Below are 19,886 nucleotides of genomic sequence, written 5' to 3'. Positions count from 1 at the left end.
AATGATGAATGGATGCATGGGCAGGTGATTTGATACAGAGTTTGCCATGTACAGGGCTTCTTGGGATCTATCCGCCTCCCCTACGCTATGTGATGCAGGGCTGCCATAGTGGGACCATCGTCTATCTGGCCTTGTTGAGCCCTCCCTGTCTCGACGCGCCCTCAGACACTTGTGTCCATGCACGTTAACATTCCCATCTGATGGATTCTGTTTTGGCAGACGCATGCACAGGTAGACTCGTTCGTGATGGTGTTTACACCTAGGTATAGATGGTTATGAGTCGCAAGTGGCTTTGGGGTGGTGATGATCCTTTTGAGTGGGCTAGCATGCATATGGCTGTGGATTTCGTGTGATCATTGAAGTGAGTTGTTCGAATGTAGTTCTGATGGCCATTCTGTTCTTTTTCTTTTCTTTTGGTTGACAGGTATCTCCTCCCCTTTTGCCACTGCCATCTGTATGCCACTCCTGCAGATGGATTTTACTCCCGACACCTGCTGCTTCGTGTTAATCGGTGGAGCAGCATTACGATCTTATGGGACGATCGCCAGTGGCCCACATGCCCTTACGCAGTACTGGTGGCTCGGAGCAACATTTCGGCCTTTCAGCTGGACTAGTGCCTCCCCATTGGGTCGGCCATGCGGTTCTGTGCGCTTCCATGTTGCCTTTTCGTACGTGAATGTGGCTCTGTGTACCATGGGGGAACAGGGCGACACTCAGGTAGTGGCTGGTCATTTCTTGCGGATGCAGCCCACAATGGTGATTTGTGTTTTGTAGTTCATGGCCTGATGGCTGTATGGGCTTGGTGACTTTGATGTGCATTAAATTCAATTCTGATTTGGCCCGTGTAGCTTTTTTCTTTGCAAGTGATGTGGCATGTGCCTATTTGTGGGGCGATGTATTGTGAGGAGATCTGCATTGGGTTCCAGCTTCGGGGTTTAGTTGCGTGGTACTGTACTGGGCGCGTTTGCCTACTGAGCCCGTGAGGTCAGGGATGGGGGCTGCCTATATGACAGTTTGAATGTTGTCATGCTCAGGGGCGGGGGATTGGGTTTTGTGTAACAGATGCCGGTCAGCCAGGTGGACTGGTGGAATGATGTGATTTTCGGAATGTTGCTGGGCACAGGTGCCTGTGTTTGCGTGCGTTTCTTGGTGGGGGACTGTGGTCATGTCCATTGGGATGGCTTCTGTATTCGTGCCATCTGTGACCTGCAGCTCCCATTGGCCCCTCTTGTGTTGCTTTTGTTCGTTGGCATGCATGGGTGCTTTGTACATTTCAATGGTTGCATTGTGACTTCATTGCACCTACAGGGAGTTGTACTTTGTGGGCAGGGAGCGGTGTACAGGCACTCAGTGGGGCCGTTTACGGTTGATTCGCGATGCCGTACTTCTCGCCATGGCGGAATGGTACATTCCGCCATGCCTGATGGCGTTAGGTACATGTCCGCTAGGGTCGGAACTGGCGTACCGTTGCACCATGGTGGTGTTTGCGGTTTGGCATGGCGCGCGCGCGTGCTTGGTGCAGTTAGCGTTGGCGTTCACTACGGTGTCGCTAATGGCTTCGTACTTTGCGGTGACGGGTCATAGTCGCACCGAGCGCTATTCGATGGCGGTATTGCATTTCCGCCATCGTTTTTCGATTTCCGCCAGGGTCGTAATGAGGGCCATAGTGTTGTAGTGGAAAGGTGGTAATCGTTTGATACTCTGCCCATCTGGCACGTGGATAATAGACAGATAAGGTAAATTCTTGTCACATTTTTCATTAGTTAATTTTCCCTATATTCGAGTCCAATTGCAAGCCAATTAATGAATCCAACTACCTACTCAACACCACACACCACAATGACATTGTCATCAAATGCTCAGTTTTAACCGATCTTTGCCACTAAGTTGTATTAAAAACCATTTTGTGTAGAGAGAAGAGGCCTACAATCCATCAGAAAAGTATTATTTGTATTCCCAACCACACTCCTCAATGTAACGGGCCTCGGGAGCTTTGAAATGCACTATTCGCCATTACATGCCAAAATCACTCTTTGGAGGTTAACCTCGAAAGCCCCAGTGAAGTGATCTTTATAGCCTACAAAGAAACAATCAGCATTACTCAATCAATATTAATTTAATCAGATTTCTCCCTTAAGTAAGCAACATTTAAAAACATGCATCATATTTCATAAAATCCACATAGAACAAGCTCAGAATAAAAAAGCAGCTTTAACATATTCAAACAAGTTACAAGCTATATAGAAAATCTTAATCATTACAATTAATTATATAAAACCGCTCGAACGGATGTCCATGCTTATGCAAAACAGAGAAATGACAAATTAACAGAAAATGAACCAAATCTTCATTAACTGCTATTTTGCAAGCACAGTTTGATTCCTCCTACACACCTTAATTTAATGAGGGGTAGGTAAATGTACACGTACCATTAGTATCAGCGTTCTGGGGATCTTATTTCACAGATTTCACCTTGCCATGTTGTGTGTACCTACATCTGTATACAAAGCTAAAGAGGTTAGCCTATGTATATTTTGGACATCTGCCTCTCTGCCCATCAGACAAGCTCTTGATTTAAGACCTATTTTGAGTTGACTTAATGTGACAAATTTAATTATAACCCACCCCCTATCCAAATGGACAGTGCCTTACGGCCCACCTTACCACATGTATTTTTCTTTACCATGGGAGGCTGCAATAGCACCTACACTGAAATTCACTTTATCTTTGTAATTAGCAGAAAATCCCAGCTTTGCAAGTACAAAATCTTAACTGGTCCAACAGCTACAAACTGAACATCTCCAAGTCCGCTCATAGAGACCTGCTATTTGGCACAATTTATTTTGCAACCCTTCCAGGACATAACATTTTGAATCACGCTAGATTTCACTGCCATAAAAATCATGGGACAGCCCTTTTCCTTATGTACCTCCAGGCATGTGTCCAATCCGAATGCCCTAAACTTAAAATAAAAATGTAAAAAGCCATTTAATCTTTAATGATGCCCTTTCGGCTGTCTTCTTAAAATGAGTGACCCAAGGACCTCTCTTTGAGAAGAGCAGGCTCAAATAAAAATTAGACTGCCCCCTCATCTCTACAATCATTTTAAAAACTAGCTACAAGGTTTCACCATTTTCACAAACACCATCATTTTTGTTTTTATCATATTTAATTTCAAGCTATAGTTCCCAAAAATGTTATTTGTGTTTAGGAGGCCCTGTTGGAGACCTGCTGGGGTTAATTCCAAAATAGCTGTCTTCGGCATAAAGAAGCATGCTATAAAATGTACCCTTCAGAGAGGGTGGATTAACTTTCTGAAGAGACTTACTAGAATCAACATCTGAAAGGAATTCATTGGGGCCAATTGACATTCACCTTTTATTGGTTGGGAAAAACAATGTATAATTCCCTGATATTGTATATCGGACAGACGCTGCGATGTCTGCATATCGCAGTTGGATAAAAAGTAATGAAGCTTTAGGGACTCCAATAAAATGTAAATTACGCCACACTGTTTCTATCAATGAAATCCTACAAATTTGAAAAAAAAGCCCAGAATAATCTCCATCCCTTAACCTTACTGTATCTCTGCATGATGGTGCACAGAGTGAAGCAGTGGTCCACTGCACTAAGCTCTCCCCTGAAACCTGTTTGGGAGGGCTTCAAGATATTGTTACTTTGAGTCCACTTCTCCAGTCTGAACGAACAAACATTTGGAGAATATATTACCGACAATGCCCAGTAAGGAAATTGTCCTATAACCGTGGGGGGCTGGTGGTGCAAAGACTACTTGTCCAAGAAGATGGCATAATGCCTGTCTCGACAACTGCATTAAACAATTTGGTGTCCTTTGAAAAAGCTCCCACTGTTTCTCAAGAATATTTTCTTTCTATTGTCTTTTGGCAATTTCTGTATGCCATTTAGAAACTATAAATCTGACCAATCATGTCCACACCTCTCATTAAATCATGATTCGATTTTCTTTTAGAGATTCTACATTCTGCATCGAACCATGGGGCATAGATATCCATAAACTGAACCTCCTAAACTTGGGGATGCTGTTTGCCAATAGCGCTGTCCCAGATAGTTGCAAACAAATACTCAAACAACACACACTTTCCTTTGTGGCCTCTGAACTGTTTAACAGTTTTAAGAGAATAGCTTATTTTCTTGTGATTTAGTAATTATTTCCAATGCCTCCTTGTCGAGCGTAGGCATAGCCAACCAGCCCCTCTGGCCATCAGACATCTTCTCCATGGTGCATACCCTGGCCATTGGAAAATTAACTCAAGAGGATAGTGTTCACTCTTTGTTCAATCAGAAAGGTAAAATGTCATAACATTCCTGAAGAAAAAACAATACAGTAGCCAGTGACCGTGGAACAACATTGCTGATCTCCTATGCTCATCAGTGCACTATTTGCCACGAAATATCCCAGAAAATCCCCTGGCAGAATCCCAAAGTACACCTGAAAATCAGTACTCCATTTGTGACCAATTTTACTGTACAAACATTTGCACTACATTTCTTTAAAATATTTTGCTTGAACTTGAAACCCTTGGTAATGTTTATTTTGTCCTACCATATTTTTGAACAGCTTTACTGGTCGTATATGTCTAAAAATGTACTACTGACCACTCAATTTCCTCAACATTTCCTGTAAACAACCACCTAATGTCAAATGAAGTTTGAAGGCCTTGCAAATCTACTTTACTAGAATTGCACTAGTCTAAACTATTAAGTACTGCAAATTAAAATGTTCTGTAAGCAGTTTTAAGTTTATTACATTTCTAATTTGTGTTGCAATCATTTGTCCGCCAACTAAGTGCTAATATGTTCCATTGAAAAATGTATGTTGCTCACCATTTTATTTTATGTATAGGCACGTTATAAATGCCATGTCATTTGATTTGCAAATTTTGCTCATTGCGCAGAAAAGGTTTAACCCCTGCTCTAAGGCATGTATTATGCGCACAGTTCTGATTTAAATACGGAATAATGTCATTGTATTAATTCTGATGTGTTTGTGTTTTAGAACTTTCCTAAATGTGTATTTGTCTTGCAGGTGCTGGGGGCCATGCTAAAGGAGGTCTGCACGGCCCTCCTGGAAGCGGATGTGAATATTAAGCTGGTAAAGCAGCTCAGGGAAAATGTTAAGTAAGTCTGAAAGCCATGACCTGCATGGGGCATGCAATGGGGGTGGGTGGTTGGTGCGGAGAGGGAGGTGGTGGATGCTGTGCGCCTGTGCATGCGTGTAAAGGATGGAAATGGTTCTGTGTGTAGGCTTAATTTGCGATTGAGAATGGCAGAAGCAAGGCTTGGACACAATGTTTATATATTTTGAGATATAGACATTTATTAATAATAAGGTAGGAACAATGTCTCCCTAAAGCTAAGAGGAATTTCCCTAACTCAAAGAAAACTATTGGATTTGTCAGCAAGTCTGAAACTAAAAAGTCTGTTGTGGCTCCAAAACCTACTTCTATCCCTAACACTAATAACATAAGGTAACTGCAAGGATGGTCTCTTCGCAAAGTAAGAAGTGTCAACATTGTTTTCAGCCAACAGAAAAGTTCCCGTTTTGCTGGTAGTAAAAAGTGATGCAAAATAATACTCCACAAATGCTAGGGTTGTGCTTGTTTTCCCCTAGAGTTCCTCTTATCTTAATTTTCAATATAGTTTGAGAGGGATTGTTAACTTCAGTTCTTGGATCTTATTGGCTTGGCACATTCGCTACAGAGTGTAGAACTCCTTCTCTTGCATCACATGGTCTTTAACTTCTTAAATCTCTTGTGTGAGCATGGGTCTATGACCCCCAACTTCTTTGCCCAAACTGATTTACTCTTATCAAATAATGGTTGTTGAATTGCCTCATTTCTCTCAGGGTTTCATACCCTTTTTACATACTTGGGTGCGAGCACCAGATTCACAATGTTGCGTGGTGTCCACTTGTTTCACTCTCTTGTCAAGTGTACCACTCTTTCTCTTATTTGACTGTGTCCCAGATCCTCTCTTTCATCATGGTCTCAGTCCCTCTGGACTTTGGTTGGGAGTCCCAGACTCAAACTGTTGCGTGGTTCACTGTTCTACCAAGTATGCAATTGTCTTAGTCACTTAAGGATCCCAGACCCCCTATTTAGCTAGGGTGCCAGGCCCTCTTGCTTTTGGGTGTTGTCCCCAGACTCACACGGTTGTGCTGTATCTGCTTGGTTCACTGTCTTGCCAATTATATAACTGTCTCTGATGTACTTCAGGGCCACAGACACCCTCTTGGTTAGGGTCCCAGACCCTCTGGCTTTTAGGTGTGGGACCCGGGCTTGCACAGTTCGGATGTATCTGGTTAGTTTCTCATTGCTCTCGCTCAGATTTTCAAAGGGTAGGGTCCCAGACCCTTTTGTTCTCGAGTTCACTCTGTTGTTTCCCCAGACTTCTCACAGCTCCCGTGCAACCAGTGTACCTGTCAGCCTTTACCTTGGTGGTACCGGCAGTTCCCGGGCAGCTGCGGTCTTCCTGGAGGCCCCGGTAGTGTCTGGGCATCCAGTGGGGTCTACAGCATCTCTGCAGACTGAGACCTCCCTTCGGCTGCGCAGTCCATCCCTTCCGTTGTTCGCTTTGCGTCTGGATTTTGCTCCCGCTTCTCCTCTTCGTGGGGCTGGTCTTGCTCTCTCGCATGTGAGCTTGAACTCTCATTGATCTCCTGTGTTGGCTTGTTGTATTCCATGTAGCCAATAACTGGCTGCTGGGTACTAGACTGCTTGCTTGATTCCTCACTAGTCATCCTGCTCCTCCTAATCACCATCTTAGTCACAGTAGCAGTCTTAAAGTTATAGACACTACACTTTTTATCATCTGGATTTTCATTGCTGTTATGTAACTTGGGTTGTTGTTGGATAAGATTTTAACTTTAGAGCTAATTCTACCTCACTTGTGAGAACCCCCGAACTTTTTGCTGAACTGGTAGATTATTTTTCCCTATACCTCAGTGGGTGGGAACCTTTTCCACACTCGCCGATCTTTTTACTCTTTTTGTGGGTGTCATTTTTAAGACTCTCCATAGTGCCCTTTTAATGTTATCCTGTTGGACAACTTTTGGTATATAACTTTTTATTGTTGCAGGGTTGCCCTTGGGGCTCCCCTTTTACTTTCTCTGCCTAACCTTGTGAGAACTAGTTTCCAAGGGTAGAATGGATATTTATATCAGTCTACATTTTGTTAAGTGAAACCAGCACATCCCACCTTATGTGGAGTGCTGGGGAGATGCATTGTATCCCTTTTCTCACTAGCACTGTAACCATTCTGTTATAGGGACAAGCTTACCTTAAATGGCTGGTGGCCGTGAACCTTTTTACAAATTCGGTGCACCTTTACCGCAGGCTGTTTGCACAGCTGCGGTAAAGGCGCCACCCATGGGTGCCCTCTTTACCAAAATGGCCCTTGTCTTTTTTCCCCATTTTCATACTTATTGTCCCTTCTTGTCCCTGCCCCTGCCCTCCAGGGTGGGACATTCCTTTGTGTAATTTTTATCTTTGTTGGAAGACCTCGGTCAAGCCCAGAGTGTCTGGAAGGCTGGAAGCGAAGGAGGAGTCCACAACTCTGCAGCCCTTTGTCTTCCAGCCTGCCTGCGAAAATCCAGTTCAAACTAGCAGGCTGGCTGTCCTGAACGGACTGCCAAGCCCCCCCCCTTAACCCCCCATTTGAATGTTGCACGCCTGCTTGATTTGCTGGGTTCTTGCATAAGTCAGTCTGGATCTGAATCCGAAGAGGAAGATGAAAACACAGCTGAGCCGATTCCAGCTACCGGTTAGCCTGCTGTTAACCTTCCTTCCAAGCAACCTGGGGGCTCTGAAAACGGCGATCCCGACCCAGAGCGTGGTGAGATCCACTAGACTCAAGAAGACCTGCATTTCGAGCCATCCCATGTCGTGCTGCGACCTTGGGGGCTGCAATACCCTGGGACCGCAAGAAATTGTGCGGTGGCATGGTCTTCCAAATTGAGCTGAAACTTTGGTCGCATCCTGCTGGACCTCCAGAGACCTGATTCCTGTCCTTGAAGTACCCTCACCAGAGTGCTGGACCAGATTAGCGATGCAAATCCAATCAGCGATGTTCAGTCTTCTTCTGGCTCCTGAAAAGGGCACCAAAACCATAGAGCCGCATCCACCCGTGAAGAAACTCTTGCCTCAAACCTTCCCCGTGGATCCTTCCTGCAAAATCCTTCCCAAAGTCCTGTCTTCCATCTTCATGACAAAGGAATCCATCGACCAGGTTTTTGGCTGCAGATCCTGAAGTCTTCCTGCTGCAACTCTTCTTCGTGCTGAGGTATTGTTGACTGGAGTATTTACTTCCCTTAGGCCTGTGTGATTCCTGTATATGTTTGAGGTATTTCTGTGATTGGGAGTCATCCCATCCAGTTCACCCAGGCCCACTGCTGGAATCCTCCTAGGGTGTCTTATACGAATTCCCTGGACTCTTTCAACCTCTCTAAAGTGTAACACTTTACTGCTCGAACAGTCTTCCTTTTGCTACTTCTGTGCCTTCCTGAAGTGTCTCTTAAATAGTAGAAACCTAGTGACCCCACTTCTGCCACTGAGAACACTCATGCTCCAGGAGTAAGGGAAAGACGTTCTAATGATTGGGTGTTTGGGAGAATTCTCAGAAATGTGCTAATTCCCTTCAACCTTGGAGACCCCCAGCTCTTTTACTGGACTTTAGGATTTTTAATTTTTATCCTGGAGAGAGTGAGACCTGAGATCTGACAAACTCCATAGGCATCATCCTTTTACATTGTGACACACAGCACCTTCAGTGCAGTGGCACAGGGAAGTCCTTTAGATTTCCCAAAGTTTTAAATATCTTCTCTTGGATGAACTACTGTATCCAAGAGCAGTAAAGTGAAATTGACTTTACTTACCTTGTGTAACTTTGTAATACCCAGCACACGCTATCTTCCATAGAGTGCTGGAGGGCTTACTTAGTATCCCCTTTGTCTACTTTCTCATGTAACATTTTTATGTTACCCTTTCTACAATTATTGGCTGGTGGCAGTTGTTTACTGTTTCCTACCATTGTGTTTTTACCGCAGACTGAATCCTCAGCTACAGTAAAGCACCCATGGGTGCTCATTTTGTCAAAATGGGCCTGGTCTTCTTTTTTTGCCATTTTTTGATGTAAAGGTCCTTGAGACGTACCCTGCATGCCAAACCAGGTTTGGTCCCTTAGTTCGTTTTCTGTTTGGAAGGGTTCACTGCTGAAGCCCGCCTCTGGCTCCAGCGTGTCTGGCAGGCAGGAAGCAAGGGAGGTGCCAGAAACTCCTTGTGCTTAGTCTTCGTTACAGGAATGCACCCAAAGGTGATTGGCTGACTGGCTGGCTGTACTTGCAGGACAGCCACCCTGCTGTGCGAGTGACAGCTAGGCTGCCAATGAATGGGAACAACTTGCATAAAAAGGTGGTCTTTTGCAAGGAAGGCAGAGTCGACCACTGAACGAAGGAATCCGAGGAACAACTTGGAAGAGAAGCTTGCTGCAACTCCTGGACCGTTGGTTTGTCCGGTGAAGCCCTGCTGCAGTGCTGAAGCTCCAAATTCGCCTCGACTAGCCCTGCAAAGATTGACTTCTCCCCTTGGGTTGGTGGGACCAATGGACCCGAAGACAAACCAGACTGGAAATCCTTGATCTGCTGGCTGTACTTTCATTGCTGCTGAAGGAAACTGAGTGCTAGGGGACAGGAACACCAGAATAGAGTGCATCGTTTTTAAGCTGGAACCGAGCTACAGGAAGATCCTCCGGACTAACGGCAGGAGAGCAAATTGAGGCTCTTTGAATCTTTTTCCCTGGTGTTCGTCTGACCAAGCCTAAGCCACCTCAACAGTGCTGGACCCCAGAAGCAAGGAAAGTCCACAAGGTGTCCAAGAACCGCAGTGGTGCTATTTGCGAGTAGCTGAAACTGCAAAGTGTCACTGATCTGAACTTTGCCCATTGCAGCCACCGACCTTCGAATCGTACTGCATGAGTCCCCAGACGTCCTCCATCTTGTCCCCACGACTGAGGACCAGGAACAACAAGATCTGCCATGCTACAACAGGAACAGAAGCCAGCTGGAACCATTTCTTCAGACCTAAGGTACCGTGAACTAAGGGGTACTTGCCTCTTGTTGTGTAGTTTGCTTGCTCTCAGTTGAGACTTGTATTTGCTACCTTTTGCAGAGTTGCTTGCAGCTTTGTTCTTCACAAGCTTCCCAGCTTGTGGCCCAACAGTGTTTTCATTTCGAACAAACTCTCTATAACAATGTGCATGACTTTTTAGTTGCCTGCAAGAAGTGCCTTAGCTCTCCTAGATTTTGCGCAAGTGACATTGGAGGTCCTGGCTCCCTGAAAACTCTTCTTACCCTCTGACTTTGTGCTCAACTATCCCTCCAAAACGTAATATATACCTTACTTGTATAGCTGGGAAAGGGTTCATCTACATTGCATTGGGGGGTTCAAAAGTGCTTACCTGTTTGAGAAACCTGTTGACCATTGTTTCCTTCCCTAACCTTTTCCCTTTTGCCACAACTTCAGTACTACCATTTATGTGTGAAAAGTGATGTCCAGTGTCCTTGTTGTTTGTCGCCCCAGGGTGTATGAAAATCTGTGTGCCATCCCAAAAGGATAACTACTTACTTCATTGAACTGAAGGAGTGTATTTTGAAGTGTATTTTTATTGTTGGCAATTGCGCCCTTCTAAAGAAGGCTTATTTTAAAATTGACTGTTAAATTAATAAATTATTATTTAATGAAGAAACCTTGACTATAATTGTTTGAATACTTGTCACTGCGAAACCCTATGTTGAAACACTATAGCTCAAATTGAACCCTCTTGAGATGTCTGGCTGCTCAGTCACACTACCAACTTGTGCAGTACAGGCCTATACCAAAGGTTGGGTTCCCTATTGCCAAGAGGACAAGGCTGGTGTAGTCTCCCACAGGGCTACTACATAGAACCTTGCCTAATGCTGGACCTGTTGCCTAAAAAAGAGAATACATGTTGAAAAGTTTACTTGTAAATTAGTTGGTAACTGTAACTCAGTGAGCAGCTACAAAAGTTCTTACTTACCTTGAATGTGTGTTGTGCCATTCTGAAAAGTATATGTAAGGTTATTTTACTCTCCTTTGAAATGGTTGTGCCTCTTCTCAAAAGTAATGGCGCTGTCTTCACTAAACTATTTCTTCCAGAATATTAGCGTGCAAGTTCACCAACTGGGTCTTGCTTCTCCTGACCTGCTGTATAGCCTACACCAAGTCTCTTTGGTCTTACCTACCTGGAACAACATTGAGCCATTCTTAAAATGTAACATTGGTTTTTGCTTTCACTGGTCTGTTTTGTACAGATTCTAAAACAGTCTTCGGTTTATACCCATCTTTAAGTTGCTGATGGCTCCTTTAAAAAGTATATGGGTTTTACTTGGTCTGCCTTGGGCCATCCTAGAATAAGTTAGAAAGTAAAAGCTTACCTTAGTCTGTGTCCCACTCACCTGAAAAGCAATTGTAATGGTATATTACACTGAAGGGTTTTACTCACCTAGCATAACTGTTCTCATCAATGTGGTTATAGGTTTCTACTGTTGCTTGAATGAGTGAATGAAAATTATACATGCAGGTTGGTTTACGAAGTGATTCCTTAACGGTCACTGCACAGATGCTAGGGTCTACTACCCCTGGATTACTGAAAGTATTCAGAAAGTAACATATAGTTGTATTCTCCATGAATAGTTGTGGCCTATACTAAATGTGTTTGATACGGTCTGACTTCCCTAGAAATACGGTAAGGATTCTGAACAAGATTTATGCTTTGGTCTGTGTACCTTCAAGCACTGTATTGTGTTTTTATAATGTGTTTATGATTCCATGACTTAATACCTACCCCAAGAGACTTAACTTGGCCTAATTGCATTTATAATAAACCTTTCCTTTTTTATAATACTGCTGGTTGTAAGTGTTTTTGTTGAGACATTGGTGTAATACAAGTTCTTTGTAACTTCCTACAGCCCTCTCTCCCTCCTAAAATAAGCCTGGCTGCTCTGTCTACGCTACCATATACTCTGGTGGTACAGCCTTATACTAAGAGTGGAGTCTTGTGCTGTCTCGGTTGAATGGTGAACTTTAGAAAAACTGTCCTAACAGTTGGCAACAATATATATTGGCCATCTTTTTTGTCACAGTATTGGCTTTCAGGCCACATGTGCAATACTGTATTATCTGACTTTTCAATGTTAATGTCCACATTAGCATGACTAGCCTGCTTACAACATGATAAAGGAGTTTGGCTGAATTGGCAACAGTATATTTTGAAGGGATTGTGTCCTCCGACGTATTCCTGATCTTGATAGATCATCTCCAGCTTGCTGACCTCGGAAAACATTTTTCAGTAGAGGGCACTGCGCGTCGACGTCCCTCAAGCCGATGTCCCTCGACAGCCTCCGTATCAGCGCTGACGTCATCATGCGTATAAATAGACTCGCACAGCGTCCATTGCTCAGTTCCGTTTTTCCGCGCTTCGTGGGCCTCGGAATCGCATTGCTCAGTTCGTTAGTCAGATATATTCTTCATTATTCCTCGAATACCAACTCTTACTCGATGGCTTCCTCATCCGAACCGACGACTCCACAGTCCGGCTTCAAAAAATGTCGAGACTGTGGAAAGAAAATGTCGTTGGCAGATCCTCACAGGATCTGTTTGTGGTGCCTGGGATCGGAGCACCAATGTTCAGAGGGCGAGGACTGCATGTCCATGACGGCGAAAGCCTTGAAGGAGCGTAAGGGGAAGCTTGAGAGAGGTAAGACAGTTAAAACTCATTCGAAAGTTTCCTCGGCAGAGTCGAGACATTCGTCTCCTCGCTGACACAGGAAACATTCTCGTTCTAGGTCTCGAAGCAGTTCCCACCACTCTTCGAGATTCGAGTAAGAGACTTCGAAGATCCCCTTCCTCGTCTTCGTCTGTTTCTCCAGAAAGAGTCACCTGCCCCACAAAACATTGCTCTCGGGCTGAGTGGGAGGAATTCCGTAAAAGGATGCTTAGCGTTTTCGAGAAAGCGGCCTCGACACCCCTCGAAGACAGATACCCTGGGTGAAAGACCCGAAAAATCGAAACGCCGCGAGTCATTGCACCCGGCGAAAGAAACTACTCGAGAGCGTCACAAACCCTCGAGCAAAGGCACTGTGCCATCGACGCCATCGTCAAAAGTCCCTTCGACGTATAAATCTGCGTCATCAACGCCATTATCGAAGGGCTCATCGACGCATAGGTCGATCGAATCAATGCCGAAAAAGAACAAACCCACGGCCGTCACTACCTCACAGCCAGTGGTCATACCCAGGGCCTCGAACACGACTTCGAGAATGTCGTCGACAACCTCGAGTAGGATTCCGATCCTCTCAAGCTCTTTGAGGACTCTTCCGATCTTCTCAACACTTTTTTCGGTGTTTTTGAAGCCTTTAACGTCCACGTCGACGACGTTTTCTCAACTATTATGACAAATTCGGCCCCTTCTGCTCTGGAAATAGATTTAAGCCATTTCCAAGGTCTGATCATTTCAGACCTTTGTCTTCAATTTATGAAGAAGGTGAGGATTTGGATCAAGAAAGACCGTTTGGGTTGCAGAGAACTGCAACACCTGAAACAGAGGAATTTACCTCTGAGGAAAATAGGTTAAAGGATCTTCGAGAATCCTTACATGAGGCAAGTGGGTTAGATACTTTCCCAGAAATAGAATTTGCCAAACCAGACCCAGGGGAACATGCCGAGACCCCTTACAGAATTTTAATGGCAAGGATTATAGAATTCATGGGTTGGTCTACACCTTCACCTGCATTCCAACAGGATGACCTTACAGACATTTTAGTTAAAGGATCCTGTGGTTCCATTCCATGCTGCATTACAAAGAAAAATATTGGTTAACTGGGAAACTCCTGAGGTTATCCCGGCGGTTAACAAGAAGTTATCAGCCAAATATAGGGTATCTGCTACTGACCCTGAATTGTTGTCTAAACATCCAACTCCAGAGAGTCTGGTTGTTCAAGCAGCAACTGCATCAGGCAGTAGATCGGCATACCCTACTGTTCCACAGGACAGGGATGACAAAAGATACGACTCTATGTAGCGTGGCGTTGAAATCTATTAACGCTACTTGTACGCTCGAAAGGTTCAGCCATACACTTTGGGAGTGTGCTTCATCAGCGGCTGACTGCCTCCCAGAGGGAGAAGAAAGGGAAGCGTTTCTAAACATCAAGGATGGTAAAGACGCAATGTGCGAATCCCTTCAAACTGGCATTGATTCTGCTGACAGGATCAGTAGGGCCATGGCGGCAAGTACTACAACCCGCAGATATGCGTGGTTGCGAGTCTGGGTTTGCTTCAGATGTACAAGCCAGACTTTTAAATATGCCCTTTGACGGCTCTTCTTTGTTTGGTAAGAAGGCGGATGACAGCCTAGAAAAGTTAGACATCCAAAGCGGCAGCAAAATCCCTGGGAGCTGCAATCCATCAAACGCCATATCGCCCCTCAGGAACTTCTTGGAGTGGTAAGTCCTTTCGCTTCTATTCCGCATTCGGAAACGGCAGAGGACAGTCGGTTCAAAGAGGTCAAAAAAGATTCACCCGAGGTGGATGGGGTAAAAATACAAAAGCCGCAGCAGCAGGTGCCTCTTTACCCTCGGCATCTGCATCAGCCGCCTCTAAATCACTCTGAGGACTCTCCTCACAAGACACCAGTAGGGGGGCAGGCTAACTCAACATCTGACCGAATGGCAGGCTATTACGTCAGATGCTTGGGCACTGGAGACAGTTTCCCAAGGTTACTTCCTGCCTTTTCTACGCATTCCTCAGTCATCCACCGGGGAACAGCTCTCAAAGTTCCAGATCCGCTCCTCTTGCAGGAAATTGTAGACCTGCTGGAGAAAGGTGCCATAGAACCGGTACCTGTAGCAGAGAGGAACAGGAACAAGGGCTGGTACCCCTCTCCCCATTTCCCCCCTCCACCTCCTCCCCCCCCCCCGCCCAACTCCCACCTCTACTTTCTAATACCGAAGAAGGACCTATCTTGGACTTACGAGAATTGAACAAGATCCTCAGGAAGGACAAGCTCAAGATGGTAACTCTCTCTCAGATCCTTCAGGCCCTCCAGCTCCAGGACTGGCTGGTATCTCTGGACCGTCAGGATGCTTATATCCATGTGCCAATCCGTCTCAAACACCGGAAATACCTGAGGTTCACAATTGGCGGCTCTCTTTATCAATTTCGAGTTCTGCCATTTGGGCTGACCTCCGCCCCGAGGGTCTTCACCAAGCTAATGTCGGTAGTGGTTTTAAGTCTAAGGAGGGAAGGGATTCATGTCTACTCCTACCTGGACGATTGGCTGATCAGAGCTGTATCTCCCTAACAAGCTCAGATCCAGCTATATTATGTCTGCCACTTCCTTCACAAACTGGGCTTCTCCCTCAATTTAAAGAAGTCACAGATGATACCATCACAGAGACTCAAGTTCATTGGAGTGGTCCTGGACACTTCCCTGGGAAAAGCCTCGCCACCAGAGGTGAGGGCTCAAGATATTCTGCAGATGGTCACCAAGTTTCAAAATGCCCAACGTCTCCTAGCCTTCGACTTTTTGAGGTTGCTAGGCCTCATGGCATCCTGCATCTTCCTTGTGCCAGAGGCTCGCCTGAGAATGAGATCTCTTCAGTGGGCACTAATAACTCAGTGGTCGCAATTCTCAGGGAGAATGACAGATCTCCTTCAGGTTCCGGACAAGGTGGCTCGAGACCTTCAGTGGTGGGCCTGTCAGGAGAACATTTTGAAAGGAGAACTGTTTTGGCAACATGGCCGGAGATAACAGTAGTCACAGATGCCTCACTCACGGGGTGGGGAGGGCCCATGCCAACGACTTGACCATCGCGGTCGTTGGTCTCCATCGGAGTCCAGACTACATATCAACCTGTTAGACCTGAGAGCAATCGGACTAGCACTGAAGGCTTTTCTGCCATCTGTACAGGGGAAAAATGTCCTAATAATGACGGACAACACAGTGGCCATGCACTACCTCAACAAAAGAGGAGGCGTAGGATCAATTCCTCTGTGCAGAGAGGCGATGCAGCTCTGGTTTTGGGAAATCCAAGAAGGAATCGCTCTATCGGCAGTTCACTTAGCCGGAGAGAAGAACTTGATGGCAGACGCTCTGAGCAGGCAGAGTACAGTCTCCCACGAGTGGGAACTAGCTCAGGAAGTCCTTCAACAGATCTTCACCCTTTGGGGAACCCCTCAAGAGGATCTGTTCACCACCAGCATCAACAGGAAGTGCGATCAGTTTTGTCCAAGGGAATTTCCCCCGAGAGGAGCTCTAGGGGACGCGTTCGTAGTGGACTGGGAGTTTCCACTTCTGTACGCGTTTCCTCCAGTCCTTGTCATTCCTTAAATGATCAGGAGGTTGAGAAGGTTCCGGAAAGCCATGATCCTAATTGCCCCGGACTGGGCCAGGAGAACGTGGTACCCATACCTTCTGGACATGTCCATCTGCCCTCCAATTTGTCTTCCACTCAAGGAGAATCTTCTCTCGCAGAAGGGAGGTCAGGTTCTCCATCCAGACATCAGAACCCTCAACCTTCATGCTTGGTATGTGAAAGGTTGAGATACAAGGATTGGGACCTCCCAGATGACGTCATGGAGGTGTTGCTTTCGGCAAGAAGGCCAGCAACAAAGACTTTATACCGCTGCCGTTGGAACAAATTTTGCAGCTGGTGTAGAGAGAAGAATATCGATTCCCCCCCCACCTTTTCATGTGGTACACCAACGGTGTTATCTTTCCTACTCTATTTGGCAAACTCGGGCCTTCAGGTTGGCACTATCGAGGGCTATCTCGCAGCGCTATCGATCTTCAAGCGCACTGCAGAGGAACCATCGTATTTCAAGTTACCCTTAGTAATACAATGTATGAAGGGATTAACCAATGTCTATCCTCCAAGACCATTACAAGTTCCCTTATAGGACTTGAATTTAGTCTTAAATTTCCTGATGGGTACTCCTTTTGAACCGCTCCACTCTTGTTCGCTAAGGTTTCTCACCCTTCAAACTGTCTTATTAGTGGCATTGACATCTGCTAGGAGGGTGAGCGAATTACAAGCTCTATCTTGTAAACCCCCTTATTCAATTTTTAATAAAGACAAAGTTGTCCTAGAAGTGAAGCCTAATTTCCTCCGAAAGGTGGTTTCTGAATTCCACATCACTCAGAAGATTACCTTACCTTCATTCTATCCCCCTCCCCATCCGGGGAAAGAGGAAGAAAGACTACATAGGCTGGACCCAAAGCGGGCTTTGAGCTTTTACATCAGCAGACTTGCTATGATTAGGCAAGCAGACCAACTGTTCGTAGGTTACTCAGGGCACAAATTGGGATTACCGATAACAAAACAGACCATTTCCAGATGGATTATTTTGGCCATTCTGGAAGGTTACAAATTGGCAGGGAAAGAGCCTCCTCAAAATCTTAGGGCTCATTCAACCAGGGGTATCGCAGCCTCTTCGGCCCTCCAAAGAGGGGTACCGATTCGAGACTTATGTGCGGCTGCCACATGGTCGTCTGTACATACCTTCACAAGATTTTACAACCTGGATTCCTCCTCTAGCCAAGAGACTAGATTTGGCAAAGCTATGTTGCACTTATTTCATTCTTGAAGACAAACATGACAATTTTACTCCCACCTCCAGTTACACACCACTGCTATGGGAGTCTATCAAGATCAGGAATACGTCAGAGGACCCCATCCCTTCGAAGAACAAGTTACTTCTTACCTGGTAACGTTCTTTCGATGGGATATTCCTCCGACGTATTCCTTATCGCCCCCTCCCATCCATCCCCTCAGTAAAACTTCCCTTGTGGTTACAGTTTACTCTCCTTCAGGGTGAATAACCAATTCATGGTAAAGCAACTGTTAACGTCAAAACGGAACTTAGCAACGGACGCTGCGCGAGTCTATTTATACGCATGATGACGTCGGCGCCGATACGGAGGCTGTCAAGGGACATCGGCTCGAGGGACGTCGACGCGCAGCGCCCTCTACTGAAAAAAAATTCCAAAGCCAGCAAGCTGGAGATGATCTATCAAGATAAGGAATACGTCGGAGGAACATCCCATCGTAAGAAAGTTACCAGGTAAGAAGTAACTTGTTCATTAGCTCAATCTAAGAAGGGAGTGGGATGATTTTCCGAAGGGGCTGCATATGGCAAACGATGTTGGCTAACTTGGTAGAAACATATACTTTCTATTTTTGAGAAAGAAGCAGGAACATTTATCGGAGGGGTTGAAAATGAAAAGGGGGTTTGGCTTATTTGACAAGGTATATTGGCTCTTTCCAAGGAGGGATCAGGAGTATTTATCAAAGATGGTAAAGCGGATTGACACTGAGTTCCCTGGTAATGATTTCCCTTCGTCCCACAGTGAACTCCTCTCAATGCTATTCTGTTGGCATACCACCCCCAGGGGGGTTACTGTACTGCAGAGGTACCGTTGCAGCCTCAAGTTGGTCCCCCCCCCCTTGAAAAGTGTTGAGTAAGATTTTCATTTCAGTGATGAATTGTCCTGACCTGTGTCAACCTCAGGACATTTTGCTGGGCTTTTAGTAGTCTTTTACTCTTCTGATGGGTGACTTTGTCATGTTTCCATATAGTGTGTGATTGGAGTTAGTTTCCTATAACTTTGGACTGACTGTAAAGTACTATGGCAGCACACAGCATTTTTAATGCAGTGGCTTCCTTTGAATTCTTATTTTCTTGGGTGAACTAATGTTGCCAAGAGGTGAAGTGGGATTCACATCCCCTTTACATTGATTTTAGTGAGCTAGCACACCCCACCTTATGTGGAGTGCTGGGGTGATGCAATGTATCCCCTTACTTACCTGGTAACATTTCTGTTGCAATTAAGTTTACTCCAATGGCTGGTGGCAGTGGTTTTACTTTTAGGACTTTTAGTCATTATAATTCGCAGGCTGTCAAATCAGCCTTGTTGATGCACAGGTGGGTCACCTTCCTGCTAGAATGGTTGGGCTCCTTAATTGTTCGTAATTTCTCATTTGCTTGTTGTTTACTAGGTTGTCTGCCATTCTAGGTGGTAAAGACCTTGGTTGAAGTTTTGTCTTCGGCGGGAATCCTTTGTATTCCCCAGCGAGGCTCCAGAGTGTCTGTAAAGGCAAGAAGCGAGGGAGGAGTCCAAAACTCTGCAGCCCTTTGTCTTTCACCATGCCTGAAGGGAACCAGTTCCCACTAGGGCGGGGGATGGCGGTCCTGATTGGACAGCCAGACCGCCCCTTTCTGTAAACTGCAGGGAGAGTTTGCAGAAGTTGTGCTGTAGTTCCTGATAACGGCTCTGATTATGGTAGCTGCTGAAAGTCGACCACTGGAGCTGAATCCGAAGAGGAAGATCCAGAGGTTGGTGGTAACCACCAGTCTCAAGATCATCTGCAAAATGAGCCACCCCTCGACGTGCTGTGACCTTCCTGGGCTGCAAACCACCAATACCAGGGGACCTCGAGCCTCAGCGTAGTGCATGGTCTTCCAAAGTCTGAATCCTGCTGACATTTTGGTGGACTCCTGCTGGATCTCCAGAGAAACGATTTGAATCCCTGAAGTCCCCTCACAAAAATGCAGGACCGAGAGAGTGAAGAGAATTCGACTGGCGATATTCGTTCATCTGGCTCCTGTAAAAAGGCACCAAATCCAGAGCTGCGAGAAACCGGGATGAATCCTTTTTGGAAGGTTCCTCTGACTGCTGCAAGTTCCCATCCAGTGTCCAGTTCTTTCGTCTCCAGACCAAGAACGCAGGGACCGGATCCTGTGCTGCTGCATCCTGAAGACATTCACCCAGAAGCT

The 19,886-nt window shown here is 45.6% G+C and overlaps 1 protein-coding gene across 2 annotated transcripts in view; it reads left to right on the top strand.

Annotated features, from left to right (window-relative positions):
- The window catches only part of SRP54 (signal recognition particle 54), a 607,474-nt gene that overhangs the window by 143,523 nt on the left and 444,065 nt on the right, over nucleotides 1–19,886 (top strand). For both annotated transcript variants that reach the window (XM_069638449.1, XM_069638448.1), the window contains exon 3: nucleotides 5,066–5,157. In XM_069638449.1, the coding sequence (XP_069494550.1) occupies nucleotides 5,066–5,157 (92 nt within the window). The remainder of the gene's footprint in view (nucleotides 1–5,065; nucleotides 5,158–19,886) is intronic.

The sequence above is a fragment of the Ambystoma mexicanum genome, chromosome 14 (assembly GCF_040938575.1).
Source record: "Ambystoma mexicanum isolate Mex_15411 chromosome 14, UKY_AmexF1_1, whole genome shotgun sequence".
Lineage (NCBI taxonomy): Eukaryota > Metazoa > Chordata > Amphibia > Caudata > Ambystomatidae > Ambystoma > Ambystoma mexicanum.
The sequence above is the reverse complement of the archived record's forward strand: the minus strand, read 5'-3'. Positions and strand labels throughout refer to the sequence as shown.